Raw genomic sequence first — 27,023 nt, forward strand, 5'->3', positions numbered from 1 at the left:
CAATTTTCCAGGAACCTATAATACTAAAAAAACTGTAGACTGGAGAGATTTCAGATATTTAGATAATGATAAAATACACACCCAAAATGACTGGATGACTGAGAAAGCAAAAATCCCCACAAATGGACAAAATTCAATTAGAGGAGTCTCTGTAGGAGCAATAGTTAAAGAGAAATTACTTTGGGGATATTTGCATTTTCATAAGCAATTTTCATTCCCACAAGAGGAACCCCCCCTGTCTACAGTGCCTCTGTAGATTACAAGCCTCTCACAGGAGTAGTTTGTAGTGTTTCATAGCTGTACATTTTGTAGTTTCTGAAGGTAAGCCTTTTAAAAGCAGTATTTGTATCCGATGTCTCAGTTTGTAAGGGCTGAGTTTTTTCACATTGTCCTAATTACTTAGCTTATAGGTGCAGACCTTAAACTTTCCCTGGAGCAGTTCATTGGATGATTTTGATTAGATCTGCAGCACTGCAAGTATACTACTACTGATTTGTTGGCAGTAGAGTTTTCTTAGCAAGGAAAATGGTGACATTTAGGCTATGATCATGGGATCAGCTCCATCCTTTAAGGTCTCCTTCCTTCCCAGAGATGCAAATAATCCTGTGCTTACTGACTACACTGCTGCTAAAATTGCTGGTGTTGGCCCTTAGAATGTAAAAAATGGCTAGCTGGGAAAGCCCATTGAATTGATATGTTTTACTGTAAATTTTGAAAGTGAGGAGTGCTGTCGATTCTGGGGTTAGACATCCACTTCTAGGTACATTGCTGCTGTGTCTGTACTAGCCAAACACAGAGTGACAGTCCTTCCAGCCCACACTTCCTACCTGAATTAATGGGACAGTGGTACAAATGTTTCAGCTTCTATGCTTGTGTAGCAAACATAAGCAAGGTAGGAAATTGAAAGCCCAGCTGAGACCTTTTTGGAAGAACACTGTAAATATGCACGTACTTTATATATACTAGGTCTGAATTTGGTAATTTAATTGTAGTTTGAGTTGATATTAATTTAGCAGCAATTACAGTTCTCTATGGCACAGCTGGTTTTGTACTGGTATTATATGCTAAAAAAACCCCAAACAACCAGATCTTTCTGTTTTCCTCACTCCTGACAATATCATGTTTAAGTATCATTGTCACAGCACATCCTTTCTTACTTGTATGTTATTATATGAAGATAAGCACTTTCCAGCCCAAGCAAGGAGGAGTTTCTGGCTGCTCAGGTCCTATTGTAAAACAGTGCAAAGGACAAGAAGAGCAGATTTGGCACAGAGCCCAGCAACAGTGATAAGGTCCCGTACTAATTTGGAGACCTTATGCTACCTGTAGGTTTTGTGGCACATTGTGAGTTGAGGAACTACATGATCATATTTTAGAGTCTTCTGACAACATGATGGTGTTATGAAGAAAATGGCAAGCACGTGCTACCCTTTAGAAATCCCATTATGATGGTCTGGAAGATGTTGGTGGCAGTAAAGAGAAGCAAATGTAATTTTCAAAAAAAACCCATTACTGTTGGACAAGAATTTTGAAGTCTCAGAAATGGTCCTCCTTTGTGTCAAATATCAGGAGGCTGCTTGTTTACCAAAATCTTAATACTGATTTCTCTTGTAGAATCCCACTCAATGTGAGAGACATTGTCTACTGTACAGGAGTTTCACTGATGGATGAAGATGTATGGGAGTTCATTTGGATGAAATTTCATTCTACCACAGCAGTGTCTGAGAAGAAAATACTATTAGAAGCCTTAACTTGCAGCGATGACAGAAACTTGCTCAACAGGTAAAAAATATTCTATATTTGAATCTGTTACTAGTAATCACTTCAACAGTTATGGATCATCACTTGAGCTTTCATCTAAAGGACAGAAATTTGCTTTTCAAGTACAGGCTTACTGTGTGTTTAAACCATCTTACACTTTTGCATTAATGCATATGAAAATTGACACGTTATGTTTTCAGTTCCAGATTTTCCTTTGTTCATTAGAAATGTTTAAAATCCTGTAATAATTATCAGTATTTTTTGTTACCGTGTCCTTTATTTACCATGTCTTGACCATTCTGATCTTACAAATTTTATAAAAGTGCACATGTAAAGTTGCACTCAGCTTTTACTGAAATCTTTTTACCTCAGGATTTTTCTGATTCCTAGATGTGTCCAGTCTTTGGAATTATAGAAATAAACTACTGAACTCACTTGGAGACTTAAACAATTCAGCAATTATATTTTTTTCCAAGAGTTCCAGAGGGACTGATGTTAGACAATGTGTTTGTGAAACTAAATGTTGTTTCTCCCACTAGACTTTTGAATTTGTCTCTCAACTCTGAAGTTGTCCTGGATCAGGATGCAATTGATGTGATAATCCACGTAGCTCGAAATCCACACGGAAGGGATCTTGCTTGGAAGTTTTTCAGAGAAAAATGGAAAATACTGAATGCTAGGTAAAGATAATAATTCTTCATTTATTTTCATTTTCTTATCTTGATGTAATTTGTATAAGTATTGTATAGGTGTGTATTTATGTAAGTTCCTGAATCTAGTCCATTCTCTTTTAATCCATAAATAGAGATGTCTCTAAATATGAAATAGCTACATATGAGTCATAAATGCATTTATTCATGGATTATCACACACACGCATAGAGACATTTGTCTCTTAGCAATCATCTGTATATATATTAGTGTATTGTGTCTGTGCTTATGATAATGAATTTTATCTATATGTCAAGTGCTGCAGTCCTATTTTTGCACAGAGGAAAAAATGGCAGTTCCCAGAGGAATTTTTCTTGTTTAAAGTTGGATAGAAAAAATACTCTTTTCAAAAAAATTATTTCAGCCTTGGAAAAAATGCACATTTTGAAACATTTCATTTTCAAAAGGATGTTAATATAGTGTCATCCCCTTTCTTTCCACTCTGTATTTTAGGTGAGTTTCAAGTAATAGAGGAGCAGCATTTTGAATTAAAAATAGATGGACAGAAAGGAGACAAGGTTGCTCCTTATACCTGCTTCTCTTTCTCTTTGAACAAATGCTACATGCTCCTACTCTGAAGACCAGTCAACATTTTAAAATCCTCTTTTGATGAAGATTTTGATATTAATTCAATGATCACAAATTTCTGTAGTTCTTCAGGGACAGCCTGAGGGCCTGAAAGATTGCACAGCAGCTCATCTGATACAGATAAAAAAGGACCACAACTTGGATGAGATTCAGATTCTCAGAGGCAGGTGTCCAAGATTTTAAGGCATCCCATGCCAGGTCACACCTTTGGTGTTGGCAGGAGAGGCATTACAGATCTGTTCTATTCTGGACTTGTGAGAAGCCAACTATTGTACCACAGAATATTTGAAATAGTATATTTAAGGTGCTGTGTTTAAGCAACTAAATCCCAGTGCCTGATGAATACAGGTACAAATTTCCTAGAGGTTTCACAGCATCAAAGTAAGAGTCAAAGCAACTCAGACACTGAGTTTAGTTTTCCTAAAAATTCAGAAAATTGTTCATGTTGTTTTGGATAATACTTAGTAGTATAGTGAGATTTTAGAAGAAGTTCATCTGGGAAAATAGGTTTGAGTTGGAATTGGTTTTGGAAGTTTTTATTGCAGGAGCATACTTCTTGAAAGCTATTTCCAAAAAAGCTCTAAGAGTGCTGAAGAGTTTAAAAATTAAGAATTCTCTGCTTCTGGTGTTATTATTCCAGGAAATGGACTTTTAGACAGAAACTGGATGGCAGATATATTACTATTACACAAGCCAGTTCAGATAGCAAATAATTTTTCAGGCTCCTCCAGGGATTTATCCAGAGTTTAGGCATGAAGCCATCACGATCTGTATTGCAACAAACACATATGCTGCAGTTGTGTCCTGCCTTAGTAAGTATATTTGTCTGACAACCTGGCTAACACCTGTGATTTTAGATGTGGACAATGTTAAGCAGTGTAGACAAATAGAAAATATTTAAAAAACTGTGCCACATGCCAAATCTTTTGGGTTATAATTTAAAATAGCTTAACTTCACCTAGAATTGAGTTGTATTTATTTCACTTGCTTGGGGTGCATCACTGTGTAATCTGAATTCATAACAATCAGTAAGACCTCATCAAAGCCCTGTTATTGTCCTTTTTAAAATGAAAATAACAGAGAGTTTGTCTTTTTGCTCGACACTCTCTTTGTGTTACCTTCATTCAGTTTGATCTCCAAACACAAGTCAGATCCACCAAAAATATTGTAGCAGTTGCTTTTTCTAAATGTGACATCCAGTTGAGTTTCTTTTGATCACCAAAGGATTCAGTGCAGTGAAATTAAATAGTTAATGCAAGCTGTACGTACATGTTATGTAATAAAGGTAATGTTGTTTTGTAATCATAGATTAGAACCTTTTAGATGAGACTTTGAGAGAGTAGACTCAGACTAATTAATACCTTGCCCCTAACTGTGAAACAGTGACACGATAACATGCAAGGTCCTACACCTCGGTCACGGCACTCCCAGGCTCAGCCACACCCAGACTGGGCAGAGAAGTGATCTGAGAGCAGCCCTGAAGAGAAGGACTTGGAGGTGATGATTGATGAAAAACTTCAGCATGATTTGGCCATGTCCATTCATAACCCAGAAAGCCAACCCTGGGCTGCATCCCAAGCAGGTCAGCAGGGCAGGGCAGGGGATTCTGCCCCTCTGCTCTGCTCTGGTGATACCCCACCTGCAGCACTGTGTGCTCTTCAAGTGTCCCCAGAGTATGAAGGACATGGAGCTGCTGCAGCAAGGAAGGCCATAAAGTTGGTAAGAGGACTGGAACACCTCTCCTACAAAGATAGGCTGAGGAACTTGGGGCTGTTCAGTCCAGAGAAGAGAAGGTTGTATGGAGACCTAATAGCAACTTTCCAGTATCTGAAGGGGCCTATCATGAAGCCAGAGGGGGAGTCTTCATCAGGAACTGTAGTGATAGGACAGGGAGGAATGATGAGACACTGGAACTGGTTGTCCAGGGAGATTGTGAATACCCCATCCCTTGGCAGGGTTCAAAGCCAGGTTGGATAAGGCCTTGAGCAACCTGGTCTAGCAGGAGGTGTCCCTGCACATGGAGGGGTGAGGGTTGGGTCTGGATGATCGTTAAAGTTCATTCTAATCCCTTAATGTTCTGTGATTCTATGATTAGGTTTCTGACTTGAGCTTACCACACTACTGCACTTTAAAAATACAAGCCTTATTGTGGAATTATGGTTCAAGAAGAGCATGCACTTCTTGGAGCAAGTGCCAAGGACAGTCACAAAGGTGATATGACACCTGGTGTATCTGACCTATGAAGACAGGTTGAAAGAATTGGGAATGTACAGTCTGGGGAACAGAAGGCTCTGGGGAGACATTATAGCACCTTCCAGTACCTAAAGGGTCCTTACAGGAAAGCTAAAGGGGGACTTTTTACAAGGGCATGCGGTGATAAGGCAAGGGGAAATACCTGCAAACTGAAAGAGGGCAGGTTCAGATTAGATAGTAGGAAGAATTCCTGTACTGTGAGGGTGATGAGATGTTGTTGGATAGGACTTTGGGCTATCTGGTCTAGTGAAAGGTGTCCCTGCCCATAGCAGGGGGATTGGAACTGGATGTTACTTCCAACCCCAACTTTTCTAGGATCCTATGATTCAAGTCATCCTTTTTTTACAATTATAATTTATTATTTAATTTGATTCAAATTTAAAGTACTTTGTAGGAAACATTAGTTTAATAAGGTGATATCTCAGCGGTATTTTCCATTTAATTTAGTATAAAAAGTATTGATGTTTCAGATAGTAAAGTGAAATAGCTTAAATTACAACTCTATTTCCTCTTACTTTTAAACATAGCATGTCAGGGAGTTAGAATTGCCACAAAATATTGTTAATCCTTCATATTTTACAGTATGCTTGTATTCACATTGTCCAGAACATTGATGATGTATAACTTCTTCAAAGTCACTCACATAATTTACATAGGTGACTTAAAAATTGAGGTGCCTAACAAGTCTTTAGTAAGAAATCTGTGGGACTAATCTGTGCTACAGCTCTGAAAAAGAGAATTGAAAATACTACGCTTGACTTCATGTTACCTGAGCATGCACTACCTTGTCTCCTAAAGCATTTTCATCCCATGAGCACGTGTCAGTGTGTGAAAATTTAATACATCAGATGCCTATAAGAATTCCTTCACTCTCAAGTGCTGAATCATTTGTCAGAATTTGGGAACTTGACAATATTTGGGAAGGCATTTATATCTGTCCAAAGTAAATGGACTATTCTGCCTCTAGAGATTGCAGAAGTGCAAAGCCTGTACAAACGTGGGGCACTGGAGGGTTTACTGCTGCAGAAGGAAAGGTGCAACGGAGAGTCTGTGTCTCCAGAATATTTCCCTGAAGTTCAGGCATGTAAGACCCTGATTCTCTTCTGCCGTTGTCTTTCCTATGAAGGGTGAAAAGACTGACGCTTGTGAGACCAGACACTTCCTATTTATTCTCATGTTTCACACACCTGCAAAATCCTTTTTTGGAAGGTGTCTTTTCTAGCTTTTTTATCATCAGAGCTTATGTAGAAATTGCTATAAATAGCTGACTTCATACCAAGTATACATAATGGGCAGTAATCAGCGCAGGTGTGCATGAAGGTATCATTTTTAGTGGAAGGAATTCTGTTCTTGTTTGCAAGAAGGTGGCTACAGTAGGCTGTGGTGGCTACAGTAGACTGTAAGAAAAATAAAATCCCTGTAGCTGTTTTTATGTTGCTTGTCTTAAGTGGATTGGTAACCTTGTCAAAATACCCCATCAAGAGGATCTTTCAGTTTTCCAAACAGTCAATTATGTCTGAGACTGTAATAATAAAGGGCTTTGTTAGAAAGTCTAAATGTACTTAACATACCATGAAATCCCTACTTCCCATAGTTTGCCTCTGGATGTCTGTATATGCCAGTGTGACTGAAATTCTGGGAAAAGATATGTACTTGCTGAAATAGCCATTTATGATTCATTTATTAGTGGTCAGGAAGTAGGATTTTTGATACCTCCAACAGAGTTTCTCCTCACAAGAGCTGAAGATAACAAGCAATATAGCGTAAACATTCCGTAAAACAGAATCTTCTCAAAGAGATCCTAGTTCTCTTCCCTCCTCATCTTTCTATACCTACTGCTTTGGCTCTCCTTCTCTTTCTTTCTTGCCTTTGAAAGAACTGTGACTTAGAGTACCTAAGCATTTGCGGGTAATCAATTTGGGATTAACAGAAGCAGAACAGAAAGCTGTGACTGTGCTGGTTCATTTCACTTTGAATTTTGAACTCTTTCTATAAATCAGTCTGTAAAAGTGGACAATGAATTGAATTGTTCCCCCAGATGAACATAATTTCAGTAAAGTCTATTGGTAATACTTGCACGTGTCTGATAGGAGATCTGGATTCCCTGTCTTAAAACCAGTCATGTTTAGATTAGCTAGACACTGCTTTGGACATATGTGCAGATATAGATAAGAGTAATTATTTGTCAAGTGCCTTTTACTATGCTGAATGACATCTAACTTGACTTACTTCTGGTTTCAGTGGAATTATATTCATGCTGGAGACTGAAAAAACCCTAAGCCCAAAACAACAAACTCCAAAAACTATTCCAACATGAAATGTAAAATTTAAGGAGTGATCTGGTCAATAGTGATATAGTGCTTCATTTGGAGGATTGAAAAAAACTTGTGGAAAAACAAGTGAACAGCAGGATTTGAACAGCCAGTTTCAAAGCAACCGCCTGCCAAATGTCATTCCTGATTGCTTCTGCATATCTTTTAAATATTCCTTGCCCAGGCTTTCAAATTTTCATTTCAGGTTGGTTCTTTGAAATGCTGCGTTGTGGCCCAGGGGATTATTTTGGTAGTATTACTCCTATCAGCATTATTTATTTTAATTATCAGGTACTGGAACAAGAAAATTTGATGCAGTTCAGTTTTTGAGAGGCTATTTGTAATGTAGATGAGATGGATGAATACAAAATGCAGAGAAGGCTGCAGCACATCAAAAATTCTGATTTAATGGTACAGCTTGAAGGGTTCCTCAGAATAATTCTCCATAGTTGCAGCTCTGCTCCTTCATTGGCACCTGTATTTTGAGCTTTATTTCACAGAATCACAGGATAAGCTGAGTTGGAAGGGATCCACAAGGATCATTGAGTCCAGCCGCTGACCCTGCACAGGGCCATTCCCACTGTGTGCCCAAGAGCATTGTCCAAACACTGCTTCAACTCAGACAGGTTTGGTGCTGTGAGCACTTCCCTGGGGAGCCTGTTCTGGTGCCCAGCCATATTCTGGGTGAAGAACCTTTTCCTGACATCCAGCCTAAACCTCCCCTGACACAACTTCAGGCCATTCTCTCCAGTCCTTTCACTGGGCAGCACAGAGAAGAGATCAGTGCCTGTCCCTCCTTTTCCCCTCATGAGGAAGTTGTAGACTGTCATGAAGTTGTCCCTCTGTTCCATGTAGTAGGAGGTGGTTTGGTTCTCTCCTCCTCTGGAGCACTCATCTGTGCCTGTAGTTATACCCATTGTGCTTAATAGCATCTGACTTAATAATTACAAACATTTCAGCCTAGAAGAAGGTCTCAGTCTAGGTTTTCAGCCTGAAATACCAATACCCAGTTTCAGTGCTATTCTCTTGATCCCCAAAATCAATCCTATGCCTTCTCCCTTGATTACAGAAAATTACTTCCTAGTTTTCAGTTAACGTGGCTCTTGCAGTAACTCTCTGTACATCTTCTTTTTGCCCTTGCAGGTATGGAGAAGCATTATTTATGAATTCAAAGCTTGTCAGTGGGGTCACGGAATTCCTCAATACAGAAGGAGAACTAAGAGAGGTAATTTTTAAATTACTTCTGTCATGAGAGGCTGTGTTCATTGCAAGCAGGGAGCAGGACAGGAACAATAATACAGTTGCCCAGAAACTCTGTTCTGTCTGCTGCCATTGAAGGCCCAACTGCCTGTGTAGCACCAACCTGTGGGGCAGCACAAGGATGAGGAGCAGATCACAAAAGCACACAAGTCTGTAGAGGTGGTGTCAGGAGAGGGACTGTGCAGGCAGTTCTTTGTGCTCGGCTGGATATGAAGGTTTGTCTTTTTCTCTTGACTGTTGGTTGAGAAACTGAAGATGAGACATTTCTGTCTTCATTAACTTATGCTGTAGAGGGCAGTCCTTGGAAATCAATGTTGAAAGTAGAAGCTGCCAATGTGTTCTCTGTTTTTCTCTTTCTCACAGTATTTTTCATGTGAGAAAATCTGCTAACTGAATATGCTGGCCAAATGATGCCACAATAATTTGTACTTATTTAGCTGGGAAAGGGTTCTCATTTTAACTTAACACCTGTTCTGACTGAGGTAGTTGTGCTACACCCTGTTTAGCACCTACTCAGTGCTGCTCCAAATTGATACAGTGATTCTTATGCAGCACAACCACCATTACTTGAGCTCTGATTGTGCTCTGATGTTTTGCATCTGGCCATTTGTCTGCACTCAAGTCTAGTGGCCTCAGTAGCTTAGGGAAAGGCCACAAGTGGTTTCCTCCCCTCAGGTGGAAATGACACTGTTCAGATTTGAGTTACAGCCCTGCACCAGGAAGAATTTTGTACTCTTATTTTCCACCCTCAGGATAGGATTGGTAAGCTGCCTGGTTATAGTTCCCTAAAAGAAACTGGTATTGTAAACATTTTGTATAAAAAGTACAGACATCCAGTAAAGTGTCTGATTTTGATAGTTTCCAGGTCCCTGTCATGCTTTTAACTGTGATGGGACAGTTGCAGAATCAACCTTTTCAGTTTTGAGCTGAGGCACAGAGATGTTGCTGGAAGTCAAAGCTTAGAAACTGAGATGAATTTAATGTCACCAGGGGAAAAAATACCTAGTTATTCATAAGTGTTGCTAAAAACCATCTAATTTTGTACAAGTCAGCATAACCTGCAAACTATTGTGTAGATCAGCCTTGCAGTTCTCACTTGGAAAGAACAACAATAATTGAAAACCTGCCAGCGCCATTGGTTGTAGCAATCCAAGTGCTGGTGCTATACTTTGAGTATACATAAGAAGAGAGTAAGAGCCTTTTCAGTCTGCAGAAAAAATGATCAAAGTTTTCATGTAAGGGAAGGAGTGTGTTTCAGGCATTCAAAGACTATCAAATGCATGCCCACTTGTTATTTTGCTATTCTCACTGTAACTATCCCTTCCTTTTTTCAACAACTGACCTGTATTATATAACCAAAAGGGATCTGCACATCAAAATAAAATTAATGTGTTTTGAAGCTTGGTAAAACCAGAGGGCATTAGTACTGCCTTCTACTGATATTTGCATATAAACCTTAATTAGAAGCAATTCCAGTGCTTCCAGTTTGGTTTCTTAGGTACAAATAAAAGTTTAGAGCAGCCATCTACGCAGTGCAGCAGTTGAGCTGCAGGATGGAAGGAGGTAATTACATTAATGTGATCCAGCACTGACATATCAATATCTTCCAGTGCAATGTGAAGCAATTGCATCACATCTAATTGACAGTTTGCTGTCTTAATATATTTCCTATTAAATCTTTCTACCTGATACTGCATTTACTTCTACATTGATTGTGGAAGTTTGTCCTAAACGGCTGCCTTATTTGTATGCACTGGAAATACTTTCTTTCTTTAGTTGCTGCAAATTTAACTTGTTAACTTGCATTTCCAGCTAAAGAACTTTATAAAGAGTTATGAAGGGGGAGCTGCTGTCTCTTTCTCTCGCGCTGTGGAAACAGTGGAAGCCAATGTGCGGTGGCAAAGGCTTTATAAGGAAGAACTGTTCCAGTGGCTAAGAAAATCCTTGACACAGTAGTCTGTCTTTTTAGCCAGTCATTTAACATGACTCACTGCAAGAGGAAGAGGAGACATTTTAAAAGTGTTCAACATGAAAATCATGAAGACAAGATCAGATTGCAGGGATAAGGGGTTTATTGTTTATTATTTTTTTCATTGTGGATTTTTCTTTTTTACACTGAAATCTTGTGAAATTGTCAAGAAGATTTTCAGAAGAGAAGATCATGAATGCTTGTGAAACCCAGTCCTCAATGTACACAACCAAACATGATATTAAGTGGTGCATGTAAATGTCGGGAAAAAAAAACAAACAAAAAATCCTTCAAAGACTATTTTGTGCATGCTTGTACTGTCTCTGCCTGTATTTTAGCATGCTTATGTATAACAGCCACATTTTGTATGTGAGTTCTGGTTACATCAAAGTTGGGCATTATACAAAGCACAAAGACTCTATGACAATCACTATTTCAGTGAACAAAAGGAAAACAAGGAAAAGGAAATGCAGAAGGCTTCCAGCTTGGGGTGGTATGAGATGTAAAATCAACTTTCCCACTTGCTGCCAGTTTGTCTACCACTCAGATTGTCTCTTAATGATTGCAAAGATGCCAGCTCAGTTTTTGAGTTACCAGTTGTATCTGCAATTTCCATATTCCTTTATTTAAATAAGCAGAATAGTGAGAGGAGAAAGAGAAAAGGGTGAGGAGCAGGGTTAGAGAGAGAAAATGAGAAGGACATCATCATTACATTACAGTAATATACATTTGTTCACTGCTGATCAGTGAAACAGTGTAGTTTCAACTGTGAATGTGTGCTGGGGCAGGAGCTTTGCATTGATATCACAGAATCCATTAACCACCTCTTCTCAGCTACTTTACAAGGCACTGAAACTCACAATGGATCACCCAGGTCACCCAGCCTGTGCAGTAGTAAGTTTTTTAGCTCATAGTGCACAAGTATTATAAATAAACATAAGATTCAAATGAAAATTAGGAAAAAAGGAGAATATCTTGCATGCAAAGACTTAAAATTACTCAAGAGGGCTGTCTTTCATGTGGTAGACCAGTCTCTGTAGTGATTTATTATGATAGACAGGTCAGATTCTCTATATGGGCAATACTTCTGCAAATATGGAATGTACTATTTATGCCATCATTGAAAAGTGAAATATGGAGAAAGTGAGGGGGGTGTACATGTGTTCATTTGTACTGACTAATATTAAGAACATGGTTTTCTTTCTGTTCCCTTGTACTTCACATAGACTATGGTTCATGAATGACATTTTTCTTAATCATGTTTGTTTCTTCTCAATCCTTAATCTGAAAGATCAGTGACACAGTGGAATTGTACAATGACTTATCTGCACTCTGAAGCTAAATGCTGAGGATAAAACTGCTGGGGGCCAAATACTCTCTCACGTTGACACTGTGGAAGAAAAAGCCACAAGAAAACAGTTTTCAAGAGTCAGATTGCAGCGGCTTCAGAGGTAGAATGTAGATGTGGGGCAGTGTTTTTTGTCCCATCCCAACCTATCCCAACCATCTGACCACATAGTGGCTGTGTACATTGGGAACACATGGCCCACCAAAGCAGAGAGCAGCCATTCTATCTGGTTGTTGCCCTCACAAGGGATGGAAATTAGCCAGCATGCTTTGCACTTGGCAGTTGCTTGTCCCCAGTGAGTTGTGACTTGAAACATTAGTGTGAAAAGAGCCAAACCCAACCATCTTCAGATATTTTCACAGTTATGTGGAGACAGTGTTGTTTTCTGGGCTCTCATTCCCAAGGAATTCTGCTCCTCAAAAACTAGCAGATCCACTCCCTAACAGAGCTGTTGTACGGATCTTGCACCTGTCATTGTGTGACCTTTACTTTCGGAGGCTGTTGTTTGTGGGTTGGGTGCATGAAATCCTTGTGTGTTCAGCTGTTCGGTGCTGTGTAGCACATTAACTTGACTCTCATGTAACCAAAAGAAGAGGGAATCCTGTGCTCTTGTACTGTTAACTCTTTGCCTTATAGTAAGCCCTAAACCTTTATGCTATGTTGCAGTGCTAGTGAACCTGCTGCCCAGGAGACATTATCATGTCAGAGCTGAGTGAAATCCTCCTCCTCCTTTGTATTTTACCTACCTCACAGGGGTGTTGTGAGGCTTGACTAATGTTAGCAAAGCACTTGAATATCTTCTTATGAAAGGCATTTAAAAGTTAAAAGTATTATTTTATGCGGTCGACCAAACTCAACCTTAATGCCAGTATGTAGCGTCACATTTTTAATTTCTACAGAGAAAAATCACATGCAGACTTTTTTTTTATAATAAAAATGCAAGCCAAATACTATTCATTATAACCTCTACCCTGTAATGAAGGCCAAAATTGTGATATCCAAAGAGTGTACAGAAAGCCAAGCCCTCAAATATGAATTGCTTGGAGGATTTCAGAGAACAGAAGAGTGTGAAATGGTCTGTACCTTTACAATTTTATTCAGTATTGTCTTTCATGACTTTTCTTTTCCAGAACTGCAGATTGAACCACATACCTTGCAAGTTGCACATAAAAGATTCTGGTCTTCCCACTGATAACAATATATTCCAAAGTCAAAAGTTCATTACAGCCCATGTGCTCTACACAGTGCACAGAAATTCCCACTCTTGCTCATTTGGATTGAATTTCTTGCACATTTAGCTGGTGTTGGATGTAAATTGAAATTTTAGTGGCCTTGAGCAACTGGTCTACCACAGATATCAAGTCCTAATTGTATACATTATACATACCTGTTGATGTGTTGCTTATAATTGTTGTATTCTAATAATATTAGTATTATTGCTCTAAGGTTGAACTGGCCTTTCCATTATAATTCTCTATTATTTTATTTTCTATATTTTGTATTTTGCTGTTTCACACTGAATCAGGATTAAATTTAAATGGATTAAATCTAAAAATCCCATAATTGTTTTCTGCAATATTCAAACATTCTGCATTTTATTAAACATCTTTATAAACCTTTTTTAAAGAAGTTTCACACAGCTGTGTGTTAAAGAATACTTGATTCCTCATGGAAAGTTCTAATACAACCTGCTTAGAAAAATCTATTTATCATATTGATTTTCTTTCTCTTTTATCAGTCTTTTTCTTCCCTTGTCCATGTCTAAAGGTGGTCCTCATTTTTATGATTTGGATTGTGATTAGGAAGCCAAATACTCTGTACTTTTCAGCATTTTCTAATCCAGTGTTTGACTTTGTCCTTTCTAGTGAGAGGAGATTGTGCAAAATGCTGTGAATGCTGTGTGGACATGGACATGGGTGTCATTTTACAGAGATTTGATGAGGGTAGAATCTCTAATCAGCCTTTGTATGACTCAGGATCCTTTGTAGTTATTAATTGATATGGTTTCCTAAATCATATAGCAAGACATATGCATAGACATGATTTTATGCCAGCAAAACAAAATAGCTATTGTATTTTTATAAAATTGTCCACTACAAGTATCTGGCCTATTACTTTGTAGCTGGTAGAATTATCCATGTATCCACTGCTAATAGCTGTTAAAGTGGTAGTAGCTACTGATTATGACAAGGGCAGAACACTGTGAAAGCATTCTTCTGAAATGACATGTCACTTCTGCTATTACTGGGAGTACTTGGACATTAATTATGGTAAAAAAAACTTCATGGGTTCTCAAGTGCATCTACATTTGTGACCTTTGATTATCTTTTCAGTGACTATAACAAGAATTCTGATATTACATTGGAAACTGAAGGTGAATTTTATGTCGTATTTGGTCTGTTGTAGATATTCCACTGATCTTTAGAGTGCCAAAGGAAATATGCCCTGAGGCAGAAGGGTGCTTTCACAGCAAAGATCCAGAAGCATACAATTAAGTCATTTGTAGTGAATACTTCATTAAAAATGAAAAATGTGTGTGTGTTTGTGTGTGTGTGAGTGTGTGTGTAAAATCCTCCACAGAGATACTTTTTCCACAAAAATCTAATTTGGATGGAATAAAGCAAAGCTAATATTTGCAGGGGAGGGTCCCTTTATTTAGACACTTCTATAATAAGGTTTTGGTTTTCCACATGATCATAAATGACAGTGAAAATAGACTTTGAGGAAAATGTCCAACTTTCTCTTTGAGGAAAATGGATGTGGTTTTGAAAACGGCTAATGTATATATCAGCTTATACTCTTGCTATGAGTACTCACCATATCAGGCTGCCTGCCCTAAGCAGGATATATAGCCACAGTGGCAGTATGGGCATGAAGGAGTAAAAGGACCATCCAGCTGTGGAGCAGCCTGAAGAGAGAAGTCTGTTTGCCCAGCTATGGATGGAGCAGTCAGAAAACTGCTGGCTGTATCACCTGCTACTGCTGCCAGACCACCTGGGTTAGGAAAGCAAGTGGGAACCACTGAAATACAGAAAGGCTCCATCCAACTTTTTTCTGCTGTATGGAATAGGCAGAAGGTCCCTTGGCTGAGTATGGGTTGTGGGTGATCTTCAGAGATGAATGTCATTGCCTTGTGCTAGCAGAAAGCAAAGGTCCAGCTAATGAACCTGCACTGCTCAGAAAAAACATAAGTCCTGAGCTCTGGCCACCCCAGCTGAAAAGCGCTGACCGAAATGTTTGTAAAGGTCTAGAATATTACAGTGTCCCTTCTTCAGAATTATTTCGAACAGTCAAATATTTAATTATCTAGTATGAATGGGAACACAGACACTCTTTTTCTTTATGATGTTTTTGTTAATATTTGAAAGAGTAACAGGAATTTCTTGTGCTTTTTTCTGACAGGTGGGTTGGAAGGATGTACTAAAAATTATTTGTGGTAGTAATTCTAGTAATAGTGGTAACTGTACTCATACCATATAAAAACCCAAAAAAACAAAGAACAAAGAGAAAACCAAAAAACCACCAATCAGATGCCTGTGTAAACATGTATGGCACACAAAGGGGTGATGGTGCAGCACCCTTTTTGCATACAAAAACGTAAAAAATTGGCCACTTTGTTTCTCATACAATTCTGAAGGGTTCTGCCAGTCTTAATACCAATTCTGAAACTCAGTGAAGCCACTCTGACTTGAGCAAGTAGTCCGTGCTGACATGAGTAATTCTGTTTTCAGTGGGCAAGAAGGGAAGAAAGGATTTTTCTCTAAAGGCCACATGCCCTCATTAGGCAGGATTTTGAAATCAAGTATATTTTGAAGCATGTGGTTACACTTAGCTCTGTATGGTGTCCATGCTGACAGTGGAGGAGGATTCTGAGCTTGATCTCAGAATCTGGTAACACAGTTGAGACTGGAATTTAAAAGACATATGGAGGCAGTTTCATTGAGATATGTTTAAGGAGAATCACCCACATGAGATGTGCTGTGAGTCAGACCAAATGTAATTTCTCAGAAGAAAAGGCATTTATATTTGACTGATTCTTAACTAGTGAAGTAAACGTGATTTTGCCAAACAGAATTTCAGAATGCTTTGTTTATTTCATGTGTATCATTTCCTAAGAGCATCAAAGCAGTGCTGGTAGAGAACACAGGTGAGAAGCTTTGTGAGTGCAGAGGGGCCGTGCTGCAGCAGGCAGGCATGAGCCAGGAGGCTCTTGCCAGTGTCCCAGTGTTTTCTGGACAGTGTCACTTGAATTTGCTTGATCAGGATAGCCATGGTACAATGGACCAGCCCAGCAGCCAAGATGCAATATCAGTTCTTTGTGATACGTTTCACTCCACTTAATATGTTGGTTTCTGTAATTTCAAAATAATCTGCAGGCAGACTGGTGGAGCGTGTGTGGCTGCAGAGCCTCTGTTGGTGCCCAGGGAGGCAGATCCATTGAAGTGACTGATGTGAATTCCAGCTGAGGATCTTCCCCATTGCTTCCAAAACAGCCCTGGAGGTGGCACCTCGGCTGCTGTACAGGATGTTTCCTGTATTTGTATCTAGGTTTCAGTAGCTCATATTGGATGACAAATGCTTTTCGTTTTCCTTTAGCTTTTCATTAGAATAATACTTTGTGATTGATTGCAATATGGTAAAGCTTTATAATATTTTTTGGAGAACTGTAGAATACTGTGCTGTGAAGAGTGTGGCTACTACTCTCTCTTTTTTCTGCAAACAGTAGATTTCAGCAGAGATGGACTTTCCTGGACTTAGACACTCAGTGAAGAAAAAAATAAACTCTGACCATTTCTAATGGAATTCATTGTAATTACTGTATAACTACCCTGTATAAAGACAGCTTTATTATATGTGTAAATGTAATTTTGCTATGTTGTTGTTAGGTTTGAGAGACAATAGGCTTTGGTGTGGGTGAAACATACAGCCTTATATAAAAACAGAGATTGTATCTCCCTGTCTGATGTTTTACTGAAAGGTGTTCAGTTGCTGTATTTTTGCAGAAGATAAATTAGTTCTCTGAAAACTAACTACACACACATCAATGACATAAATGAATCATATTATTGAAAAGAAAGGATTGATGATAAATTTAATTATTTTTCCAAGACTCCACATGTAAGACGTTTTGACACCTTAAGAAGAAAGAAGTCATCCTGCAGCTGTTAATGCTAGTTAAAATGGATGAGTCCCTCTGTTAATTCTGTCTCAACCTCAGATTAATTCTGAATACTGTAATTAGAAGAACATAATTTTCCATCCATTTTTCTCAAATCTGTACTCTTTGGAATTCAGGTTTTTGTCGCATAAGAGGTATCATGTAAACTGACTCTGTTTAGGAACAGTTCACCAGTGTTTTCACATAAATGTATGTTTGTCAGATCAGAATGCCATTTTCATATAGAGAAAAGCAGATGATTACATAATACCACATTTCTCTTTCTGTGTACCATGTGTGCATGCTTGTATGGCTTTTTGTTCTGGACATTTTGCTCTGAAAAACTATTCATTGGTTATTTGTATTTATAGATCTTACCCAAACAGTTTCAACTCAGCAAAACAGTTGGATGTAAGGCAGGATGTGAGGCTGTGTTGACCAAGATTCCACCATATATATATAAATCTGTAGGCAGTCCTACTGATGTCTGTGGGATTAATCATGCACTTCAAATTAATGTATATTCACTGTAAGCTCCTGCATATGACTGAACTAGTATTTCTGGAGTGTGATTTAGGTTGAAACCTGTTTCTGCACAGGTTTCAGGTGCAGTATATGGTGATATGTTATTGCTGAATTTAAAATTACAGCTTTATATAGAGCCAACTACTCTCTCTCATTTTTCTTTTTTCACAGAAAAGTATATATTTTGCATATAGAAGAGAGATGTTTACTGATTCTCAGTATATCTAAAATGCCACACTGAACAAAGTTTTTCATTTATTGGAGCCTTCTAGGCTTTTTGAATAAAAGCAGAATTATTCTTACAATGCTAATTAGTGAATATAGAACTAATCAGAAATTGAAACCATTAGCCAAATAAAATACATGAATTTCTGAGAACAGTATTTTTTGTTACATGCCTTTAACAATGATTACATAAATATGGGACCGCTGTGTGAATTTTTATTCCTCTCTAAGGACTCAGTAAATGGAATTTCTTTTTAAGAGAAACTTGATCTTCTGTATTTTAAGCAAAACAAATTTGAATTTTGTCTCTGATAATAAAATTTTGTATAGTAATGTGTAATTCATCACTGTCTTAATTTTCTGATGTGGAGACATCGCTGTGATAAATAATTCCCAACCTTTTGATTGTGTTCCCATTTCATTGAGATAACAGTTTAATAACTGAGTAGATACGCTGATGTTTTACAATGAAAACCGTGCAAGAGAAGGTATTTTTTGACATGAGGAATTTCTCAAAACATATTAAAATTCTGGGACTAGTAGAAAGCAGAGAATCAAAGAAAAATACAAAATCTGGGCTTGGAGGTACTCTTAAGCACTTCAAGACTGACAGGACTAAGAGCGGAGAAAAGAGCAAAGACTCTTGTGCTTTTCTAATTATGTAAATTTTGAATAAACAAAAAGATCTTTTCATTGGTAAAAGTGATTTCAACTACAATGCAGTTCAAATGACTTTTTAATAGAGTCCTTGAATCCAGGCTATTATTTTCCTTTTTTGAAGAACAGTTTTCAGTAACAATGAGATGTGAAATACGTGCAATTATTTACCCATTGGATACAATCATGTTCCCACGGAAGTCAATTGGAGCTTTGACATTGACATCACTGGAAGTAAAAGCCAGCCCTGTATTTTTCAAAATACAGCTTTCAACGCCAGAATGCCTTTTTTCTTTAGCAATAAAGATGTTTTTTCTGTATTGCACATCTTAGTCTGCTGAAAAGCTGAAGGGAATTTTTAAGGTTCTGATTTCGCAAAGCACAATAGGCAGCTTTGATGTTTGGAACTGAAGTAAGCAGAGCTGAGGCCTGAATTAGTATGTTTATAGTATCCCACCTTTAAACACTTCACTGTATTATACCAGGGCTAGAATTTCAAACATCCAATATGCATGATGTCTGCAGAGTATGTAAACATGTAACTTTCATTCCCCTTTTTTTCCCTTGTTAAGGTCTGGATCAGGAGTTCAGCAGGCCTAAGGAGTTGGCTTAGGGGCCAACAGGGAGCTTTCACATTAAGAGGAGATAGTGGAATGTAAGATTAAATATGAGAGCCAGGATGTACTGCCTGAAGAAAGGTCTTTGCCCCTCCCTTTTCTGCTACATGTCTCTCTCTGTGACTGTTGGATAAGCTGAGAAAAAGGACATGACCACCTTGGAAGCATCCCTGGAAGGATGTGAGGAGAGCAAAATGGCACTTCCCTCTGAAATCCCACTGGCAGCACATCTCCTAATCCAACATCAGAGAGAACATACTTGTTTCTCCCCAGTGTGGTTACTGCAATCAGCAGCACTTCAGTCTGGCTGAGATGCTTTCAAGTTGAACATTTTCATACAAGGCCAAATGAAGAGCTGTTTATTTGCTCTCAGCTCAGTGTCTTCAGTAAAAGCAGAACTTTAAAGGGACCCATTTTCTTTGAAAGCTCCTCAGCTGAGCTGCAGGGTGTAGGAGGAAAAGAAGCCTAGAGCCTTTGGTTTGTAAATTGACTTAGGAGTATTTGCTATCTTAATAACAGAAAATCAGCTTTTGCTGGCTAGTTTGCTACTTCCTCCTCTTTATAGCAAAAATATATGTAGTTCCTTTAAGCAGCACCTTCAGCGTGGAAGCCACCACTCAGAGTCGCAGTGCTGTCAGAGGCACTCTGCTGCATATTGCTAGGAAAGTGGAAAGAAGCAATTCAGTGAGCTGATGACAGTCCCATCTTTTCTGAGAATTGAGCACATAAACCTATGTTAGGGGAACAGTATTGAGATTGACATGACTGAAGCTGTCTTACAGATAGGATGGGAAAATGAGCACAAAGATATTTGTAAGAAAACTGTATTGAAGGTAAGTTATGTGAAGTAATGAGGGTGTCTTTGGGAAATTAAAGCTTCATTATGCTGAAACTTAGTCTTTGAGTTAGCATCCACATTTACTGTGGCCAAAATTGAATTAAACTAAAATTTCCTGAAAGGTTAAAAGGAGATGTGCTGCACCATACCAGTGGCTGTTTGCTTTGTAGGGCTGATGCCAAACTATAGAAACTCCTCTCTATTGTTTGAAGCAGCAAATTACCCATACTCTCCTCTCTGTGGCAATTTGTCCAAAGCTAATCCATTAGAATCTGGACTAATGGTGCAAGGCTCAGTGAGAACTGATCAGCAGGGTCATGGTGAGACTGGATCCTTATGGCACACATTCCATGTGTCACCTCCTGCCCCATCTAGCACGGTCCTGTTGCTCTGCTTCTCAGGCCACAGCAACTTGTAGGAACAGCAGGGAGAGCCCGGGTGAGTTTTGTGAGGTTTTGTCTTTGTATTTTTTTAATAAGAGGGCTGCAGTGAGGAAACCAGGGCAGAAGAATCTAAGGGGCCTTGGTCTTCTGTGGTGCTAGCCTTCATTCCCTGACCACCAAAGTGCCTCAATCCCTGCTGCACTGCTAGGGCCGAGCAGCAATGTTAGGGCTCAAGCCCTAGTGTAGCATTTTCATTATGTAGCGTATTAGACCTAGAGTTAATTACTCATTGTACTGCTAGAGCATTATTTTTAGCAGGCATCATTTTGCTTACAGAACTTTTTCAGGAGTCATTTTGGCTGTTCTACTTACTGTCATTTTTGACCTGCTCATTGCAGAAGGTGAGGAGAAAGAGGGAGAGAATAATAAGATGCTATTACATGACATGTCTATTACAGTAATTCATTTCTTGTGGCACAGAGCTGTTGCCAATGATAAATGCATGTTCCTGGTACAATTATGAGATGTACCTTGAATTTTTCAACAATGAAACTGTCAAAAGGTTGCAATAGGCACAAGTACAAATGTGAATCTGGACCTTAAAAAGATTAAATAGTGTTTTTAAGAAATGTTATCATTTTCAGAGATGCACTTTTAGATCCATTAAGTCTTTACAGTTAATACCAAAAGTGTACATTGTTTGTGTTGTACAAGTCATGGTTGTAACACATCTTTTTCTTATCCCACTTGTCTGCTTGGCTAATTGATATGTTTCAAATACATTTTTATAGAGGTTACAGTAATGATGGAATAATAGAAGTCTTTGAACAAAATCAGCATATATTTCCATATATGTGTATAAGTGGGAATCAGAGCAGTTCTGTCCATTTAAAATGCCTATAATGTTTTAGGTGGCTGATATCAAAAGTAGATTAAACCTAGTAGGTAAGTAACCCCAAAGACACATGAGGAACACAAAGGAGACCATGTCAGTGTGGAGAGCAGAAGCATTTTGAGGAGGGGTTCTTTCTTGATTGTTTTCTGAAGATCTGTGCAGCTATAAAGAACAAGCAGAGGAAGATCCCAACTGAAAATGGGGACACAAAAAAAGCAAGTGAGGAAAAACAAAAAGCCAAGACAAAAAAGCAAGAATGGGGACTGTGACTCTGGGAAAAGCTTACAGAAAAGGCACTTAAAAGTAAATTTTGAAATAAAAGACTAAAAGTTATCTAGAGGGGGTTATTTCACATCAACAGGTCCAGTTAATGATAATCTCCAGTGGAACCACCATGATAGGAGACAGCTGAATATTTTCACTAGACAAGATTAATGAAACATGCACTTTAAAATATTACTCCTGCAGTTACCATCAGCTGTAAGATGTTATTTCTGCTTAAGAGAAATGCTGGTGGACAATTACAGCTAAATGAAGGGTTTGAGAAGCAGTAAAAGGTCAAGACTTCCATAGTGCCTTGTAATGCCTGGTTTAGGCTGGTGAGCCCAGAAGCCTTGGTTAGGATTTCACTGAGTGTACTCTGCAGCTGCAGATTTTTCCCTTTAGTTTTGAACCCAATTAAGCCATAAACTCTACCATGTATCCAGAGTGTTTGTACCATATTAAAATACATTAACTGCTTAGAGGGAGCTCTTGCTTGAGCTAAGTTTAGTTCACACAATTCAGTAGGAGATAAAATGGTTGACTCAGGAATATTTTTGTTCTCCTTCAATCTCCATTTTGTAGACCATATTTTTCAGTAGCTCCTAGTTCAACCTGGGAAAAATAGATAAATAAAAACTAATGCCAAAATATCAGGATCATGGTTCATAAAAGCTCTGTCTACATCTGTCTGTACATAATTCATTCTTCTATGACCTTGTCTACTATAAAAACTTCGAAGGCATGGATGGGGTTTGCATTTTGCTATTTTTGTGTGCACAATAAATTAACATGGGTAAATATTTAGTTGATGTAGCTGCATGGAATTTCTATGGAGGCTAAGTAATCAAAATTACACACATAGTAAGTGGGAAAATGAAAGTCATATTTTTAAAATTACGTGGCAAATGCAATTGCAACTTTAAAAGCATTTCACTTACATTCAGCAATTGTACGTTGTAATTGGTTATAAAATGGTGCTAAGTATTTTAAGTGTCTAAATAATTTGTCTAGGCTTATAAAAGGACAAAATTCTACTACTTCCCCTCTACATATATTAAACTTACATCTTCTGATGCAGAAGCTACATTTCAGGAATTGGTGTAAACAATGAGATTTGCTGAAGCGAAGGGATTAAAGGAAATGCATCATGTTAATTTGCTCTACAAACCTGAGCGAACTAAGTGCACATATGTACAGACAAGGGGATAAGCTCAAAACAGAGCTCACTCACTTTCAGTTGGGCAAGATCGAGTTTGTCTTCCTAATAAGTCAGTATATTCACTTCTGCATCATGCTAGCAACTTCTGATTTGTGTCAGAGCTGATGGCAGAAGACTTTTATCCAGTGGTCTGAAAGCACAGCACAGCTGGGACTTCCATGTGTCCTCGAAGTAATGATTCAATTAATGTACTATCCAGTCCTATGCTGGCAGATCTAGAGAGATTTGAACAGCTGAGACAATGCAGTGTAATCTACTGCTTCCAAAGAGCCTGGTTCCTACAGTGTGTGTCAGACTTGCTAAGTTTAGTTGTCTACTAGATAGATCAGCCTGCATCTGAGCTGGTAGTTGAAGATCCCTTAGTCAACATGGTGAAAAAAACAACCAATCTCATAATAAAATATGCAACTAATGCAGTAAGGTGGATAGAAATGCTGAAATAAATTTTGGTAGTAAGATAATGTACATAGGAAATGTTAAGGCATAACCTGAAGTGAAAGATGAGCTTACGGGAAAAAACGTAATGATATTTACTGTTAATTAAATTAATAATTGAAGCCCAACTCAGGCAGTTGGACAGAACCTGAATGTAGAAAAGCAAACCATCAAGCTATGGGAGCCTCAGGAGGACTTTTGGATTTTTTTTCATAGAGATCTCTCACTTGTGTTAGATAGGAAGCAATAAATCCCAATCAAAATATGTTTGAAGATAGACACTGTCTGTTCTGACAGATGACAATCCTCTGGAGTGGATAATTGCTGCGGAGTAGAATAATTGATTCTTTGCTTTAATCTGATTTAAAACCAGATTTTTTTTAAACTCTTTTTTATTATATGAGATACTCGCTTTTGTTCACTTGATTTGTATGTATTTAGGATTTGCCTGTTTACTGATGATATTACTCAAGAGCAGACTAGTGTAACTCCAGGACTGCTCCAAGGGCAGAGAGCAGATGCAGTCACTGAGCAAGGCTCTGGTTTGCTTCATTGCTGAATAATATATTTTTTTCCTGTGTCTTTGATGTCATGGTAGGGAAGATGTTGTTTGATACAGAAGATCCTTTATATTGTGTTGTCTTTTCAGTTTGTAATATCTTGTGTCATAAAAAGAGAAGTAGGTAGTATTTAAGCACTATGTAGTGGCATACATAATAATTTCTTTGTAGTGCAGCCACAAGGCAATAAGTTATGAACAAGGTAGCTGTAGAAAAAAAGAAAGAAAAAAAGAAATAAAAAAAGATTGTAGGAATATAAAACAAAATGAATACTCATTATTGTGAATAAAGGCATTGGATTTAAATGGATTAGCATGCAACTTTAATCTGATATGGGAAAAGGGTACCAGACAGCTGACTACTTAGGGAAGAAAGATATTGAGAGAGAAGTATGGAAGTGGAATAGTGCAGTGTCAATAATCTGGAGAGTGTGTATAGAGATAAATTATTGCCTTTGACCAAGAAAAAAACTGCTTTAGGCTGCACAGCCTCTATGCATATTTCAAACCATTGAAACATGGTAGACAAGTGAAAGAATAGAAATGGAACAATTATTACCTACTACTGGGATTCAGAAAATTGGGGGTGGCAATACACAACAATTATGTATACTTAGGCAGCCAGAGTGTTGCCCTTTAATAACTCTAATATTGATCATTAGGTTGTTAAATCAAAAGTGTTGGGGAAAAAAGGCATTTCTGGAGTTGGGGAGGATAATAAAAGCAAGAGCATTAAGTAGCATGAATTTACCAAGTACAGATCTTGCATGATAAACTGAATGATTGTTCTTTTTTTTATCTTTGCAAGATTATTGGATGAATTCAGACCAGTAGCTATCAGTTATTTAGATTTTCATAAAGCATTTGGCAGCCGCCTTCCAAATTAATTCAAATTGACCAGGAAACAAACTTGTTCACATAGAGTGAAATTAAAAACTGTTAACAAAAGATAAGGAGGAGTGGCAATCTGTAAGACTTGGGTGACATATCTAGAGGATATCTTGATTTCCTCAAATTTCAATATCTTGTTAATGATTTCTCAGAAAGGAAGGAAAAATCTGCCTCTTAATGAAGTGTACAGTGTGAGGGACTTGTTAACAACTGTGAGAATGGGGAAAATTTATGAGACCCTAAGTAAAGAATTTTATAATAGACAAGAAATAAGATTCAGCTCTAATTTCAGGCTAATTCTCCTGGGAAAAGTCATTCACAAGCTCAGTTACTTAGTTATTCAGGAAAATGGAGAAATCTAAATAGTATCAGAGCAACATAATCTAGAGGAACTGTCAGAGCAAAGCAAGTGCCAGTTCGCAATGAGCTGTAGTAGCAAAATGAGCAGGTACCATTATGGGATCTCACTGTAAAGCATGACTTTACTAAGCAAGGAATCTTTGTCTACCAATTTTAGTTTGACTACAATTGGATATAGTTTTTCATTTGCAGAAAGAATTTAAGAAATAGGAATGAATTCAGGGTGAGAAATAAAACAAGATTTAAAGAGATGATAATTGATTCCTCCAATTCCGTGTCTCAACTTGTTAATGGCAAAGAGATCATGAAAATAAAATGTGTGTATGTATTTATCCATAGGTATAAGAAAATTTTAGAAAATTTAGAAAATTTTAAATGAAAGACCAATCACTAAAACAGCCTATGAGTGCAGTAAAGTGGAGGAAGTTTCTATGATTATATCTGAAGACAAGAAGAATCTTAATACATATAGGAAGAGTATTTGCAGTGTTATCTTGAAGTACATTGATCATTTATGTGTTTACTATTTGGATCCTTACATCTGCTATGATAACATGGGCCTTTAGAGGCAAAAAGAAAGCCAAGGGAGAAGTGCCCATAGCTTAGCTGTCACATATTTCATAGAATGGATGGGGTAAATCTTCCAGGAAGAATAATGGGACGAAGGTAAAAAAAGGAATGCCAGACCCAGGTGACTGGTCTACCTGCTATTGCCTCTCCAGTCTAAAAAACATTACAAAAGGTGAATCAAAATCAATAGTGGGTCAGATTTACTGCCCACTCACATCTTTAAATTTCCCCATCTGCTGTCAGTTTGTGTCTGTAAAAGATGTTTGAAAAACATCAACCACCTTCACTTGCTAGCTAAAAGGTGTGTAGATTGACATCTGCTACTGGAAATGGATTGTAGCTAGCACTTTGAGCATCTTAAAAATGAGATAGTGATGCATAGATGAATCTGGTGACACACTACAATATTGCCCTCTGAAAGTGTGCAAGATATTCCTGGCTTGCTGCATATTACATAACATAGCCATTAAATGCAGATTATCTTTCAAAGGAGAGGCAGAGATTAATGAGTCAAACAAAAATGATTAATTAAATGAGTCTGATCAGACACACTTGCAAAATTAGCTAGCAAAGAGTTCTATAGAAACAAGAAATATTAGAGTTAGGTTGCTCAAACACAATTTTAAGAAGAGTGGCAATGCATATAAATATACATTATCACATTATAGTATTCTTATTATATTATTTTACTTTTCCTGTCAAATGTATAATGCAAAGACATTGAAGGCTTTACTCTGCAAACAGAACTTTGGACATGGAAAAAGGTGACCACTTCCTCCTAAACTGAGTAGAGACTCTGCTGGATTCTGATCCTCCACTGGTTCTTTCTCCAGTGGGGCTGGAGTCTTCAGTGAGACTCTATGCAAATCCAGAAAAGTCTTCCCTTGCAGTCAGGCCAGAGCAGAGCTATAAATCAAAGCCACTGATTTGCTCTTTGTCTTTAGGCAAATCATTTATCCCTAGCAGAATGCCAGTCATTTAGTCTTTGCATAACAGCACTTTACCCCCAAGGGATATTGGGAGATCTGAGTGTTAAAAGGTGGAAAAAAAGTTCAGAGAGTCTTTGGTAGGAGTTGGTTTGCGAATTCAAAATTGTCTTGTTTTAACATGCTGTGATGGGCAGGATGATTTGTTGTGTACCACTCTTAATAGCCATTTCCTGCTCATATCTGCTGAGATTTCCTTGTGTCTTGGCAAAGCTGTCACTGATGCAGTTGTTATCCAGC

At 38.0% G+C, this 27,023-nt stretch overlaps 1 protein-coding gene across 1 annotated transcript in view; it reads left to right on the forward strand.

Annotated features, from left to right (window-relative positions):
* TRHDE (thyrotropin releasing hormone degrading enzyme) overlaps window positions 1-18,453 on the forward strand; it is a 206,084-nt gene extending 187,631 nt beyond the window's left edge. Inside the window, exons 16-19 of the mRNA XM_039704191.1 lie at window positions 1,615-1,782; window positions 2,301-2,441; window positions 8,768-8,849; window positions 10,697-18,453. Coding sequence (XP_039560125.1) covers window positions 1,615-1,782; window positions 2,301-2,441; window positions 8,768-8,849; window positions 10,697-10,840 — 535 coding nt within the window. The 3' untranslated portion in view covers window positions 10,841-18,453. The remainder of the gene's footprint in view (window positions 1-1,614; window positions 1,783-2,300; window positions 2,442-8,767; window positions 8,850-10,696) is intronic.
* Window positions 18,454-27,023: the final 8,570 nt, after the last annotated feature.

Source organism: Passer montanus, unplaced genomic scaffold (genome assembly GCF_014805655.1).
Source record: "Passer montanus isolate IOZ18808 unplaced genomic scaffold, ASM1480565v1 scaffold17, whole genome shotgun sequence".
Taxonomy (NCBI): Eukaryota; Metazoa; Chordata; class Aves; order Passeriformes; family Passeridae; genus Passer; species Passer montanus.